General features: G+C 38.7%; 1 protein-coding gene across 22 annotated transcripts in view; it reads right to left on the bottom strand.

The window, feature by feature from the left end:
- TCF4 (transcription factor 4) overlaps positions 1–16,369 on the bottom strand; it is a 351,095-nt gene that overhangs the window by 26,344 nt on the left and 308,382 nt on the right. For 16 of the 22 annotated variants that reach the window (XR_007145686.1, XM_047826977.1, XM_047826973.1 and 13 more), the window contains 5 exons: positions 14,809–14,941; positions 6,980–7,047; positions 5,749–5,827; positions 3,090–3,166; positions 143–346 (listed from right to left, as the gene is read on the bottom strand). Coding sequence is in view for 21 of the 22 variants with exons in the window: in XM_047826977.1 (XP_047682933.1) it covers positions 143–346; positions 3,090–3,166; positions 5,749–5,827; positions 6,980–7,047; positions 14,809–14,941 (561 nt within the window). In the remaining variant the exon portion in view is untranslated. The remainder of the gene's footprint in view (positions 1–142; positions 347–3,089; positions 3,167–5,748; positions 5,828–6,979; positions 7,048–14,808; positions 14,942–16,369) is intronic. The other 6 variants (XM_047826990.1, XM_047826978.1, XM_047826974.1 and 3 more) reach the window with 1 other exon arrangement.

Genomic DNA, 16,369 nt, shown 5'->3' on the forward strand with positions numbered 1-16,369 from the left:
GGAACTGCACACTTTAAATGGGTGAATTACATCTCAATAAAGCTGTTTAAAAAAGAACAAAACAGCAGTAGTAGTATTTATACTTGAAATTCTAATTCTGTTAGGATCAGTAATTAAAGAGTCTACAAATGCCATCACTTACCATGAGTGAATGTCTGTTGGCTGAAAGAAGACCGGTTCCATACCCTGAGCCCAGACCACCCATTGCTCCATTATGAGAAGGTCCAATGATTCCATGCATGTCCCCATGACCACCAGGCATAGCTGTGGATGGGCCCACTGCATGATTCCGGAGAACGTGAATAGCATCATCCAGTCTTTCTAAGCGATCTTCAATTCGGCTTTGCTGTTGATTAACAAACAATGCGAAACTGGATTTAGTCTGAAATGCATGCAGAGGTTATAGAAACAAAACTGAGTTGACACAAATCATCCTTTGAGGTTTTGAATATATGTTTCCAATGAAATTTATTTCATTAAAACAATAGTAGATGGTGACCTTCCTAGAAAACTAGTAGAAAATGTTAATGGTATATCATAGTGTTATTTGTCATGAACAAAGTAATCTTCTAGGACATTACAATGTACATCTGCTATACTAGGTTGCATTTGCTTGAAAGAGAATTTAGATTTACTTTAGAACAAAAAAGTCTATACAGTGTAAGAAACATTGTAGCAGGCATTGGTTAAGGATTTCAAAAACTCAACAATGAAAAGATGATGCATTTATAGTTTCCCAATTAAATGATCTTCTTGGATGCATATTTCCTTCATCTCCTCTATAGCAAATGATACAGGGCTACGTATCAAGTCAGAGACAGGTAAATGCATACAGACTATAATTTCTTATTGAGTACTATCTATTTTTACCAGTGTGTCTTGTTTTCTATCTATTATCACCAGCTTGTGTGTGTGTAGAGGACAGTAGGAACTCAAAATGGATACAGAACAAACATTAAAAAAATGTTGTCCACCAAAGTGGTATGAGATTGCACGACTGAAGAATCACAAAGATGTGAATTAACTGCTTACCAGGGGCTTCTAATTGATTTCAAAGCCCTTGCTCTGTATAAAATTCACCTTATACAACTAAATTATAGAATTCAAAACCAAGTAACTTTTTTTTTTTCATCCCAGCCACTAAGATCCTTGTTTTCTGCAACTAGGAAAGGTCGATACTATAGAGTTTGTGAGGAAAAAGGACATGTAGATGTGTATGAACTTTTTTTGGTATGATCAATAATGATATCAAATAAACACCTGCTTGTCACTTTTCAGTGTGTGTTTTAAAATATGCCATCTCACTGGCTCTTCGTTCTCCATGTGTAAGGCAAGCAGGGAAGGATTATCCCTTCCATACACATGTGCAAATGAGGCTCAGAGAAATTAATTATTAACTACTCAGTGTCACGATGCAGGGAAATGGTATAGTGAAGGGTTGAATCTAAGTCTTCGGACTTCAAATCTAGTGCTGCTTTGTACTGGATCATGCTACAGTCTACTTTGACTTCCACTGGGCTGTGCCAACAGATGTACCAGCTCCACTGCATGAGAAAAACAATTTCTAATTATTTTATACTGACAGAAGGAATGTGTGTCTAATACAGTTAGTCTACGGTACAGAGCATTTCTGATCTGGTGGGCTTTGGTGTTAAGGGACCTCCCGTAAACTCCTAGCTGCTACTTATGAAATCTTTGACAAGGTACTAAACCTCTTTGAGTCTATACTTCATAATTTATAAAAATGAGAATGGTAATACATACTTCCACATGTAAATGTGAGCATGAAAGGAAGGAATACATGTGCCTATCATCCTTTCTGGCTCACAGCTTCCTTGTGGGGAGAGCAGTTTCTCCTTGTGAATCCCCTCGTGAGTGTTGAGAATTCAGAGGACTAAACCCATAGTTCGTAACTACAAACCTAGACTTCATGGCTATACAGTGGCACATAACCTAGTTTTGACAGCTGGGTCCCAGAGAATAACTGATGGAGGTAAACACTTAAAACTACTATGGGCTCTCTGGAAGTGGGCTGCGGGTTAATTAATTAATGTAGGCTAAGCAGGTAGTGCATACGTTTGTCCTGCCCTGTGCCTGCCTTTATTGGCCAAAATGCATGGCTGAATGATTCCACACTACAGCAAAGAAGACCACAACCAAGGGGGAAATCCACCTTTGTATTTCCATTTTTAGATTTTCCTTAATTCAAACAGTAAGCCAAAAGAGAAGAAAGGAAATTCTGGCCTGCTGCCAACACATTAAGTTAGGCAGATATCAACCAATCAATGCCTCTTCCGTGTTCTATCTCAAAATATGGATGAAAAAAGGGAAAACCATCCTTGAAGGGCTGAAGAGCTCCTTGCTGCTACCTCTCCCCATTTGATTCATATAGCGACCGAATACCGCCCAGAGCAATGTTATCTCATGCACATTTTCAGCCACATCCACCATGACTTGAGAAAGACTACAGTGTCAGATAACAAATCATCATGGGATGAGTACTTATAATATTAATTGCACTCATGGAAATTTTCAGCTACTCCCTAACGGAAGAGCAGACATTTAATGACATGAGTCGATTTCTAGAAGAACCAAAGCGAACATGGAAACAGATGGTAGACTTCTCATTCAGAGGTAGAGAGGAAAGCCCTTATAAGCCTGCTACTCTGGAAAGTAAGGCAGAGGTCTCCTGATCTTCAAGTGTTCCAGCCACGCAGCTCGGCGTGACTCCAGCGCTCTCCTATCAGTAAAGTGATTCAATCGTTGACAAGGATCTTTCCCCAAGACAGACGGATGCCACTCTCTCTCCAGGATTTTTAATCTCTTACCTGGCCCTAGGTATTTGGAGCCCTCGGGCTTACAGCATCTGGGTTACAATCTACAAACAGCAACAAGTATATATATATATATATATATATATATATATATATATATAGTCTAATGACTCAGGCTCTAACCAAACTCGTGTGCTTAACATTAGTCTAAAGTTCCCCGCTAGTGAAATAAGAACCCTAGAGAGTCAACTAGACGCAAAAAGAGAAACGTGGTATATGAAGTGGCTAGAGGAGAGATTAGAAGATGAGACTTACCAAAGAGTGTAAGGGTCCTTCATAATTAGGAGATGATGAGGCCTGTCCTCCATTTCTGGACCAAACAGCTGTGCCTGCTGGTATTAAAATGGAGGTTACAGTGAAATCTACATAATCTGAAAACAATCTCGCAGACATTTTAAACAGTCCTTTTAGAAACAGCGATGCTGAGTTTTCATTTGTACAATAAGGTCAATACATGTAAACTTCCCACACAAGAATTCCGGGACAAGGAAAACGTTTTCAACTCAGAATTCTCTCAGGCTTCTTCCTAAAAGGGCACATTTAACTGGTTCTGAATTTTAGCTAGACAATGGTTCCTACCAATGGTTCACAGATGGTAGTGAAGAAAAGAGGTCACTACCATGGTCAAGCCACTTTTAAGAATGCAAAGGGGGATTCTGTTACACCTTCATTCATGCGAGGCCAGTCTGTGGAACCAAAATTCTCTCACCAATGCAAAACAGCACTGCTACGGGTTTTAAAAATGATCCTTAAGAAGGATAAGCCTTCCAAATTTTTTAAGGGAATAAGATTAGTTGGCAGTGATCCACTAAACCAGAAATTTAAGAATTCAATATAACAACAGTAATAAGTAGGTAGTTTCTTCTGAAGAAAATGATTGTTTTGTGATTCACTGAACTTTATTTCTGCTACAGTAAATATTACATGTCTAACCTGCAAAATAAAAACCACTTTTCAATTTAAAATAATGCATGCTACATGTGGAAACTAGGAAATAATTCAAGGAAGAAAAAAAAACCTAGGATCTCACCGTAATCTTACGCCCTGACATGGTTAGCATTTTAAAACTCCTTTCTTTCTATCATTTCTGGGTGTGCATGTATGTGTATTTTTATGCTAAATAAAAGTAGGACATTTTGTTCAATTACTTTTAGTGACAGAATATGGACAGAGCCAGCTATTTTCAGTGTGAAAATAGCAATTTATCCGCATATTTACATCTTCATAAAGTTCTTTCTTCCTAATATGTGGTCTTTCATGGTGCATTAGCAAGACCCCAAAGCGGCCTTTTCTCTGTGTCTTCCACACGCCGCATGCCGCTCAGGTTTCGGGCATTTGTGGTGTTTTCTGGAACGATTTGTGCATCACAGCTTTCCTTTCCTCTCTGGAAGTGGACCAGCAGAACGGTGAGCAGCAGATTCTCACCGAGCTCTGGTACCGCTGCTCCTGCAGCCTCAGCAAATCCCACACCCGTTCTGGGTCCTAGTCGGCTCATCTGTAACATCAGAGCATCAGACTAAAATAGTCGTGCTCAAGCCTTATTAGACTCTGGACGTTTTTCTTTTTGTTCCCCCAAACTATAAAATAGATGAAATCAGAGCTGCTTTGTTTGAAATAGGAAACTTGGAGTTCTCCCTGCTCAGGCTCCCTCACCACCTGCCTCACTGGGCTAGATGTTGTCTCTGGTCTTCTCTCGCTCTGGACATTGACTCCAGAGCCTACTGGTCTAATACTGACCCAGGGGTCTATAATAATTCTAAACTTCCCTTTCCTTCCTGCCACAGGGAATGTTTCACGGTTGTTCCATTATCCTCTTAATACCATCTCTGCTTCCTTGCAGTTTCAATTCTGTCCGTCTGGACGGGTGGACCTAAAGGTTCGGCTATGCCTCTCTATTCTGTGATCACCCACTCCGTGCGAACGGAGGCTTGGAAAAGGCTGACATTCGGTGCTACCTAACCCACGGCCATCACCTCTGAATTCAAGCTCTGGGCAGTCTGAAACCTCCCGTTCTTTACCAAGGAACCCAGTGTCTTTAGGATGGGCACGTGAGTGCCGTAGGCAGGGAATAACAGGAGGCGAGGAGGCGACAGTTAGACGAGTGACTCCACTACAGATACTGTAAGGTTGGGTTTCAATCAGGTATAGATGCAATTTAGGGTTTTTTTTGTTTTTTGTTTGTTCGTTGGTTTGCTTTTTTTAGAAGCCACATATCCTCTTTCCACAGAACAGAGACGTGCACCGGATAGCGCCTTCTGGAAGCATTTATACTAGAAGGGCAATGAGCCTCTTAATTGGAACTCTGAAAAGTGAAATGCTTTACTAACATAACTCAACAACTTATAATTTTATTATTTGAAGCCATAGGTCATGCTAATTTGTTATATTTTAAAGGCAAACATCTCCTTTTACTCCACACAGTTACTTCCCAATTTATTTACAAAATTATAGTTTTCCTCAAACATGCCAGTGATGTGGGCTTTAAAAAGGGAATGTGGAAAGTCTAAAATTTCTATAGGAAATGATCCTTTTGAACTGTCTATATTTGATGACTATATAATTTATACTCATATTCCTGACTGTATTAACTGGGCTTTCTCATCGGAGATGACTTGTTGGGAGTAGGTTATTCTGTTGAACATCTTCTACAGAGCTAAGATCAGTTTAAGAAGTAAGTTTTCTGTATGCCTGTGTATTCTAAAAACATCTAATTTTTAGGAAAACTTTTGGATGTAAATGGCTATACTTTCATATGGCAGTCTCTCTCTCTCCCACTCCTTTCCATTTGTCTGTTCGGAAATGTTATGTGTTGCGCTTTTGGAGGGAGTGTTTCCACCTGCCTGACCAGGAAGCATGAGAGGGAAAGCATTTTCGCAAACCGGTACCGTGGCGGGGTTGGATTTAGGTACAGTACCTGAGAGAGAAGGAGGAGAGCCGACGGGAGTTGAAGGGTTTGATGAAAAGCTGTTGTTAGTGTGATCTGGAGAATAGATCTTAAAACAGTGGGGAGAAAACAAACAAACCCTCATTTATTAGGAATAAAGAGTCAACAATTCTTTCAACGACAAAGTGTCATTCCAGTCACCTAAAAATTGCAACTTACAAAACACATGTAACAATCAACTGTAGCACCAATATTCTCAAGTGGAAACTTTTGCAATTACTTTAATTTTCCAAAATAAGGATTATGAGGTCATGGAAGACGGTATGGACAGAACTGAACAGGCTCAGCTGACTGTACTTCTAGTCCTTTCCCTCCCATGTCCTACCATCACTCTGTGGCCATGAGTATGTCACACGAACACCCCAAACCTTCCTTTCTTACTCCATCAAATAGGTTAGACAGCATCATCCCTTATGATTTTCGCTCATTTCTTCTCCATCGTGATTAAGGCATTTGATGCCAAGGCACAGGAATGCCCAGATTAAATATAAACTTTTACTTAGGTCCCAATGCTAAATCAAATTTATTTTATGCTCCCAATGGTAAGGAAAAACCAAGTTAGAGCAACAAATCTCCACTTACATTTGCAAATGACCATGTTTAGCTTTTGAAGACCATACGGGTATACTCCCTCAGACAAACGAGGGGGTGCTACTTGGTCACTAGTGAACATGCAAGAAATGTCCCATTCTCTAGGCTCCTCGCAATGGATGGGCAAGGGAAGCCGAGTCCCCAAGTGCCAATTACATGACAATTTCTCACAGACCTAAGTTATGGAGTTACGGTCATTGTTTTTTTTTTGTTTTTTTTTTTTTTAGTAAGTGCCTTTTCCAAAGGGTTTTAGAACTGCCCCCTGCAAAGTCTGTCTTAGCTGGTCAATGAGCCCCATATGATTTTAGAGAAAAATAAGAAATCAAGATAGACAATCTATACACCACAAGGCCCTGAGAATATCTGCAAATCCATAACTGAGGACTGCTTAACGCCATTGTGAGGAGACAGGCTGGAGGGGTCAGCCATTCGCTGGAAGCTTCAGAACTCTCTTCTCAAATTTTCCAATAATCATTCTGCAAGAAGGCTAGCATTTCCAGAAATCTAAGCTATTTGCCATTCATTTTCTACAATTCCAAATGTCCACTTCTGCTTAAAGTTCACCCTTCCACAATGGTACATATGAAGTCCAAAGTCAATATTTCCTCACCGAAGCAAGTGCTTTCCCCAGAGCATCTCCAGTCTGGGAGCTGCCTGCTGCCCCGCTTCCTCTATTTGCTGCAAAAACAAAAGGCAGAATATGAAAAACCAGGCAGCGAGACGTCTAACAATTTTCTATTCCTGGTCCATTTACTCACAATCTAATTGCATTTTTAATGCTAATTATAACACATTAATCTTTAATTAGCATTAATTTGTTTGCTGAGGTAGATGTCAAATACATTCATGTTACTTTTTTTACAGATAAAATATAAACCTGACACTTTGGTTTAAAGATGAAGTGTTTCAGTTGCTATTACTTGGCCCCCTTGTTGCCTACGAGTAGTTAGTGCTGAATGGTAGGTAGCACCTGAAGTTCATTGCTAAGAAGTATGCAGTACTCAGGTCTCTGAAGCCCTCAAAGTTTGCCTTTTCTCTGTATTTCATACAGTCAGTAGAATTGTCTTCACAAAGAATTTATGTCTCCTTTCCATTTTTTAAAAAAACTGATACACAGTAAAACAAGGTCCTCCTCTCAGCAAAATAAAACAGGAAGTCTACAACAAGCCTGGCTTCCTAGGAGAGAAAATATTTTTAATATTTTAAATAATACATATTCTCCACATACTCAGGTCTGTGTTTACATTATAAAACCCTGAACTAAAAATCAATAAAGGTCTCAAATTCCAGAGACAAAATAAGTCTACATATTCAGAAAATTATCTGTCATCTTTTAACACTGGTATTTTTAACCACAAAAGAGATTCTGAACCAAGTACCGTTACTAAAAAGATGCAGATTCTAGCATGTGATTCAAAGTCAGCTCTATTTAACAGTGTTAATACAACACCTACAACATTTGGCATATTACATTTATTAAGGCCTCAACATTAGCAAATAGACATAGTATTTAAATAAAACCTATTAAACCCAAGGACCTGGTTTCACTATTCTGTGAAATAAGAAAAGGAAATCTTAAGTCAACTGATTAATCCAAGCAGAACTTCACTGCATACAACATAATTGAAAAAAAAAAAAATTCCCAGGCGTAACCTTGACCCAAGAAAGCACACTTTGCTGACAAATGTGTCATCTGCTTCCAGATCTGTAAAATGCAGTAGTCGGGTCAGATCTCAAGTGGTTGAATTCTCTGCTTCTCTAGGTTATAATTTCATTCTCCTGACTTCTGCTTAGCATAGTTAAATTATGCTTGCTATTTTTATATATTTATATGTTGGGTATGTCAGTTGGATAATCTTTTGATGTGTGCTTGATTTGGTTAACAAAACCCACACCCAGATTCATTCGTTAATTACTAAAACTGAAAGAAAACTGGTAGGTGATAAAAAAGAACACAACCACTTTATGACAAAACAAAACTATTCATTTTTATATCACAAATTCATAATATAAAAAGTATATTGGTTATTAGCACTAAGGATTATGGGTTGAAGTGCATCTTTGAAATGACGGTCAGACATACAATTGAGCTGGTGGAAGGAACTCACGGATGTCAATAATATTAAAAATACTTAAATGTAAGAGATAACTGAAATTATATCTCCTGTGAAAATGAAAATTTCTACATTGAGGAATTCTTTAAAAACAAAAGACAATTCTAAAGAGAAAACAAAAAAGATTTTGAAAACACAGAGAGCACTAACATCTTTTTAGCATGTATTATTGATGGTATTTGGGGGCAAGTATATACATTTTTTTTCCTACAAGCAGTATTATCAAATATACCTAAAAATTAGATTTATCAGTCAAACTAATTTGTGATCTGCTTGATTAGAAAACAGATCTTTGTGAAATGGAATTTCAGAGCCACACTAGAAAAAATTGTATTATCTAACAAAAAAAACCCCTAAATCAAAAGAGACAAGATATCGTTTCAAGTACAAATGAACTTTGCTACAGTCGTAGCTTTGAAAAGATTAATTCTTCCTTTGAACAACTTTAAAATGAGAAGGACAAACTTTTCAAAATATATTTTCATGAAAACTCATGGAAGTGTTTTAGGAACATGAATGTTATACACGTGTAAAATCACACTTTAAAGAGATAAGATATATCAGTAGGATTACTTTTTGTACTACAACTTTCTAACTAAACTTTCTATTAGTGCCTGTTTTATAGAGGGAGATACTAGGACTCAGGAACTAGAATAAAAACTAGCATCAACTTCTTAGCTCATGTTGTCATGAAAATGTTTCAGAAAACTACAAAGGCTACTCGTGGAGGCACTGGTGAGAACAGACTATGTTTTTCACATGAAGCCATTCTACCTTGTAGCAGCTGGAGGGCCAGTCCTAAGGGCTTAAATTTCAAAGCAGTTTACTGGGGCCAATTTGCCCTTTCAGTTGGAATGCCTTTTGTTCTGTTCCAGGAAACGCTGGAGAAGACACATTTTCGAGCCCCTGAACATGTTAAGCTACATGGGCCCTTCTCTTAAAGATTTCTCTTTTTGTGTGACTGATAGGTCAAAAGGCACAGATAAACAGAAAGTGAATTTAAATTCTCAAATGGCATAATCTTTTTTATACTGAGTAGTAATAGGTCATGTTTGGCTAAACATACTTCTAATTAAACTTTGTGCTCATCAAGTCCACTTTTATGGCTTTAATGTGACGGGACTCAATTACTGTTCCAGGCCCAAGTTTTTGTCAACTCATAGTGTTAGAAATTACCAAAATTCTCATACAAAGGAACAGAGATAAAAACTACTGTTCCTACTAGGCGAAGCCTGGATTGATTTCTTGATATTTTAGCTCTAATCAATTTCTCTTGCTCAAGAAAGAAAACAAAAACAAAACCAAATCAGTCTCTAAAGTGGTAAGGTAAATAGGAATGGAAGATGAGCAGCTATTAAAAGGAACTGCAATTTTGTAGGAGGATTTGAGACTGCCAGCCCCCAAAGCATTATTCAGATGGCTTGAACACAGGTGCTGTTGCTGGCTAGAAGTTGGAGCAGAAAGAAGGGTCTGGTATCTTTGGTTTCACGTGAGACCTTGGTCTCAATCTCAGCTTTGTGGAAATGGCAATTCCTATTAGAACACACCCTAATCAAAACACCAGGATGATTGGGCACTGGCCCCTGAAAATCAAAATTTGGAACAATGTGTCATCCCTTTATTGCACACCCATAACCTCAGGCTGGAAACATCGTGAAGATACAAAAGGAATAAGAAGTGCAATTCATAGTGTATTTGTCTGGAAGATAATGACGGCTTTAAAATTTAGGATTTTCTGAATTGTGTCTAAATGACCATCGTGTTCTTAAACTATTAGAAGCAGCATACAGTGCCATGAGCTCCTCTCTGTAAGATGACAAGAGAAGGAGCTTTTCTAGCACTCTCCCTACACATGAATAAAGACTCAAATAGAGGCTATAATGCACTAATTTTTAGCAGGAGGGATTCCTAGGAATCCAAGGGGGAGGAATTGGGCCCCATGACCATGTGCAGGAAATGGACGAGAAGACTTAAATCAAACTAGTTTATTGTTCTCCGTTGGTGGTCTTTGTAACTAAGATGCCATGTCACTGCTGGATAAAATCCATATTACTCTTATGCTCTGTGCCTGTTCATCACCCAACTGTATTTGAAGGCTCAAGATTCTTACAAAAGACAAAGTGAATATTATGTGACTACTCTAATAATAAAATTACTGTGAAACCAAGTCCTCAAGGGGAAATGGACATACTGTTTCTACTAGAAAAGCCACACACTAAAATGCATCATGTCATACAAACATGTCATTAGGAGTGAACGTTGTAAGCCAGATTAATTTCATGAACCAGATAGATATTCCAGGGTAATCTTTAGCATATGTTGCATTAAATCAATCTTGGTAGTCTGTTCCTTCAACACTGTTTGGTTTGAGGTTTAAAAACATGGGAAGTACCATGCATTAGAAAGCAGGCCAGTTAAAGACTAATGAAACAATAATAGTTATTATAACCATTATGTTAGTTTTATGCCCAATTCCCTCCGAGGGGAAGAGAGTGTGTGTAGCCTCTAACAACCAGGGGTCACACCCTGGGAATGTATACAAATGGTATTTCCCAGTGGGCAGCTGGAGCACTCTTGTCCTTGAGGAGTCTAGAGGACTGTGTTAGAACAGGCAGTGCTCTCAAACCTTTAGATCAAGAAGGGGTATTAGACATTGTAGGTAAGAAGGAAATATGTAAACGGTAAAATATATAAGGCTGCTGTTCTTAGAGATTTCTATCCTCTACAAGCTGGTATCTAATAACTTACTACACTTCCTCTGCGTGCATGCTCACGTGAAGAGGCACTGGACTGGACTGCTTCTGATATACACCCAGCAGCATTACATCCAAAGAGTTTTAGGAACAAGGTTAAAAGGCACTGATGGTGGTAACTGTGGAAGACTCTGGATTTAGCTCCCCTCTAACTGGGGACTGTACCAGTTGAATTACTAAGAGTCCATGCTGTGTCCCATGCATTATATTCATATAATCCCAGGAGCTTAATAGGCCCTTCTAATTCACAAATGTCTAAATAATCTCCAGAGTTTGTTGGCAAGGCTTCAGAAGAAAGTAGTGGACTATATGCCACAAGTAAAATAAACTACAATTCACTCGAAAATCTACGGATGAATGTGTCATTAAAAAAAAAATCCTGTCATTATAATCTGGGTAAATTTTGTCTTTCTTAAGTATTTCTTAAAAAATGATATTGGGCATTTAAGGGCAAAAGAAAAAAAAAACAAGAAACAACGATCACTCTACCAAGTCAAACACAAGCCATCTGAAACCATGGCAAGCATCTTCCATTTTTGAAATGCAGAGGACAGAACCAGGGGCAAAAGGGGCAAAGTGACTCCAGGGGGCTCCCTTCTGAGGGTTCTGAGCTTACATCTCACACCATGTGCATTTTGTTGCTCTAGGGGCAGGTCAGGACATTGACTGACTTCCAGGAAGACACATTATAACGTGAAACTCAGAAGTGGGGCCATGATCTGAACTGAAAAAGCAGCTAGCTTCCTAAGACATCAACGCCATTTATGAAAAGATTGCTTTGCCTTGCACTTTTTTACCAAGAAAACTTGAAAAATGTGATGTCCATGTGTTAGTGCTTGAACCCCATTCTTACGGCATTAGTATTGCTTATAGTCATTTTCTACAGAATCATGTGTGTAATCTCAAACATGTGTCAGGCTATGTGTTCCCTATTTACCAATTATTTAATTAGCTCTGTTTGTTCTTTGAGATACAGGCAATGTAATATTTCTTTATTTCCTGCATTTCAGAATGAGTGAGTATATGCCAAATATTTTCAAAAGTCTACAGATGTATCCTATTAATCCATACTGTTTGTCAGGGAAGTATCACTAACATCAGAAGAGAAATCTTCTCTTCTTGTTATACAGACATGCTGCCTTCCCTGACTTCTACCACACTCTGAAAATCCATCCAAGGCCTAGGAAAATTAAAGTGTGAAGAAACATGAGCCATTTGACAGCATGCAATACTAAGGCTTATTATCACATTTAAATTTTCCTCTGTATTTTAATATAAGAAATTGGAGGACATATTATTTTAAGAAAGAACATTCTAGAATGTTCTCCCTTAACATAATCCTTAAGTAATAACTGCATTTATGCAAGTTAATAAAGGTCTGTTCCTCCAAAAAGCTGAATTACCATGTCTACTTATTTCCTGAAAAGATTATAAAGCTTTCTCACATTCTGCTAATAGATTTTGACAAGTATACCCATGATTACAGAATAATTTATGTAATAAAGTTATTCTTAAAAACCTTTTTCTGGGTTCCAGAAATCTCATGTTTTTCTCTGTATAATTAAAGCTCTTTTATCATTGCCTAGACCTTCCTTCCACTTAAACAGGGCCCTGTGGTCTATGTACCAAGTTCACGCCCTCTTTAGTATAGAGGTGGGTCCGTCAGGATGCAGTAGTCACCTACTGCTCCACGCTGTCCAGACCAGATGAAGAAGGAGAGCAGACATTCCTTTTCATCCACAGGCTAATGATGAGTCAACCATCTTAAGTAAAGCAAATCTCATTCCCACTGAGACTTGTGGCCATGCTGACCACAGCTCATGGAAAATGATTATTCCATCTCATAACATCTCTTTCTTCCCAAGTTGCGGTGCCTCTCTCCCAGAAAGGCTGTTTTGTCAATCAATCAACAAAATTTTTTTTCAGACAGTGCCTGAGTATGTTTTCCTCAACTCAAGCTTTTGCTCCACCTTTATACCTTCCTAAAAAAGAAAATTACTCAAACCACAAGTAGACAGGAAATCTGCCGTGTAAGAGGATGAATGACCGGTCATCCTTCTTTATAACTAGACCTCATGACTATAGAGAGGGGCTTTCCATTTGTCAAACCACATTGAAGTGAAATATGCTTTCCTCACTCTTTCAGTTCTGCACTTCTTTCTTTCTTCTTGTTTTTCGAATCTGCCAAAACTGCATTGATAGCTAACCCAACTTCCCCATGTGACCTCTGTCCATAGCTCTCCAAGGTCAAACTGATGCAACACACTTGTAGAAGCTTTGTTATAAAAAGCTACAAAAATGGAAACTCTTATAAATTTGTTTCTTAGTGAGACATGATAGCGAAGGGCTGCTAGGTGGTTAGTCTCAAGTGTGAAATACATTATTGAATAAGCAGGGAGTGTATTATTTAGGCAGAATTATATCTGCAACATTTCAAAGTACATCTCTTCCCTTTCATCAAAAACACTCCCACATAAGTGATTCACACCACTTTCCCAAGTCCTATGGACTCTCTGAAGAAAATGAAAAACTGCAAAGAGCTAAGGGGAATAAACGGCAGGATTATTCTGCCACACATTCTTCTCTCGAAAATGAACAGTTTATGTTCTTATCAGCGACCCACTAGAAGTGATCTTGAGGCCAAGCAGGGTGTGAGTGTGAGCTAGTACCAGAGCAGTGGCAACCAGGGAAGTCTGAGGTTTTAGGAGACCCTGAAGCACCAGGCTGGCCTGCTCCTCGGAATGGCGGAGTCGTTGAGTTGTTGAAGGTGCATCTGGAAAGGGGTGGCTGCCTCTTCCCCAGCCTGGGACTCTTTCCTCCAGGGACAGCTGGACACCTGCCTAGCTCCTCCCTCCAGGGGACAGCGCCGGTGGAGGAATCCTTTGTCCAGAGAGACAATCACAATGGACATCAGGAAAAACCAGGGATGAAGGCTGAGTTCTTTTGGCAGCAGCGTTCTGCTTGGCCTCAACTTCTTAGTAAATCTGCTTGAGAGAAAGCAGTACATGCCTTCTGGCCCACTGATGCCCAGGTGTCTCCTCTCCAGTAAGGGAGCAAACGCTTCTTTTCCTCTGAAGGACTCCATGATGCCACATTCTCTAGGAGGTGAAGCCTTATTAATAATCTCCTGTGAATTTCATAGGAGCTAGTCTTCAGATGTCATGGGTAAGAGCCTAGCACGGTGACTGGGGCTTGGGAAGTGGTCAATAACTACTATTAGGAGCTAACCTGCCCTCTATCTCATTAGTCTTCGGCGGTTTGTCTTATAAACATTCATTTTGCTCACCGTTTGGGAATGTGAGAAGCAAGGTAGTTTGGATCTACTGAAAGCCTTGTTCAATCTAATACCTCACAATGAACAAAGTAGCCAAATTTCAGTTTCTTATGACAAAAAAAAAGTGATTATAGACAAGCCAATGCCTATTTCTGTTTGGTTCATGTATTTTCATTCAGTTACGTGACAGATATTCATTGCCTGATTGCCGTTTGATGACGAGGAGAAAAAAGAGGTCCTATATTACTAAGCCGTGACATTGACTGTCGGCGTCAGAATCGACATTTCCATGACTCACCCATTATACTGTCTGTCCCGTTGGCAGGAGGCGTACAGGAAGAGGTGCTGTAATGGTTTGTGCCACTACGATGGAAAGTGGACATCGGAGGAAGACTGGAATTGATGTCTGCTGAGGAGTGTGATGGATAGCTCTATAGCAGGAAGCAGAAAAAAGAGACCATATTCAACCATAAAATACTTAATGGGTTAGCTTTCTAATACTTCTTTCAGAACTCTTCATTTTGCAGGAGATAGCTCTTAGAATTTCAAAATATCCAAGAGTATATTTGACAGCTTTCATTTTTCAAAGAATAAAATGCAAAGACACATAGTTATTTGGGTTTGCATCGAATGTAGAAGAATACAATGGCAATACAGGACAGTGAGAAATGATTATAGTCTCTGAATCTAAAAATTACTGCTTAAAAGTATCTCTGAGATTTCAGCAATGTAAAAGACTGTTTCTACTATTAATTTTTTTGTATGAACTACTGATCAAGTAAGAAAGATTCCATGGTACAATGAGTAAAACAATATCATGACCCATGGGGTTGACATTACACTTCATCCTGAACTTCTCGACACTAAATGGTGAAAACAGTCAGCCTCAAATCCTCTTCCTGCAAAACTGGATCACCTTCCTGAATTCTAGTGAGAACAAAATGGTAAATGAAAAAATTTTAAAAGTACCAATGATTAAATACCTTTATAAATATCAGTACGTAAAACAAATCAATGACTCTATTGAATTAAATTGGAATGAACAAACTGAGAAGGACTGATTTGATTTGAGTTCTTTCTTTCCATGTCCTCCTCATTAGCAATCTACCAGATAGCTGACTACGAAAAAGGCATATCTTTACAGAATCATTTGTTTTAAGTTTGGCTTTAAGTTAAATTATTATCCTAATTGTCCAATAAGCTGCTTTTCTTGGGGCATATCACAGAGCCTGTAAAGAAGCAAATTTGTTGCTACTGATCGATCTGCTGGGGAATGAGCAGATCACTAACAGGGACATGGTTGTTTACAAAAATACATCAAGCTATTTCCTTTTTCAAGATAAAAAAGTACCCTGGCAAGTCACTCTCATAGGTATCTGAATGTGTTACAGACCTGTAAAGGAAAACTATTTTGGGTACAATACACTTTTTTTCTTATATGTAATATATTAATCAGCTATGGATTTTTATTACATCATTAGTAGAGATTCTATTAAAATTAGAGATTGAATATGATGCTAAAACTCAGGGGTGCTTAAAGCCCAGGCATTTATTCATAGGAGTAAAACCCTGGTGTCTTGGTACTTCTGTATTAATTTTGTGAGGCTCATCTTGGGTTCTAGCTCTTCCTTTAGCATTCCTTCTAACTTCCAACTCTTGCATGATCTCTTTTCTCTGAATCCCTAATGCACTCACAGTCTGCGCTGTGCCATTTAACACTTAATTATATGCTGCCTTTCATTGCTTTCTGTTTCAAGTGCATTCCCACCTATACTGTGAACTTCTTAAGAGGAGGGAATAGAGCTTATACCTGTGCATCCGATAGCTCATGGCTGAGTGCTGACCACATAATTACCTTA

Source organism: Prionailurus viverrinus, chromosome D3, assembly GCF_022837055.1.
Source record: "Prionailurus viverrinus isolate Anna chromosome D3, UM_Priviv_1.0, whole genome shotgun sequence".
In the NCBI taxonomy this organism is placed as follows: domain Eukaryota; kingdom Metazoa; phylum Chordata; class Mammalia; order Carnivora; family Felidae; genus Prionailurus; species Prionailurus viverrinus.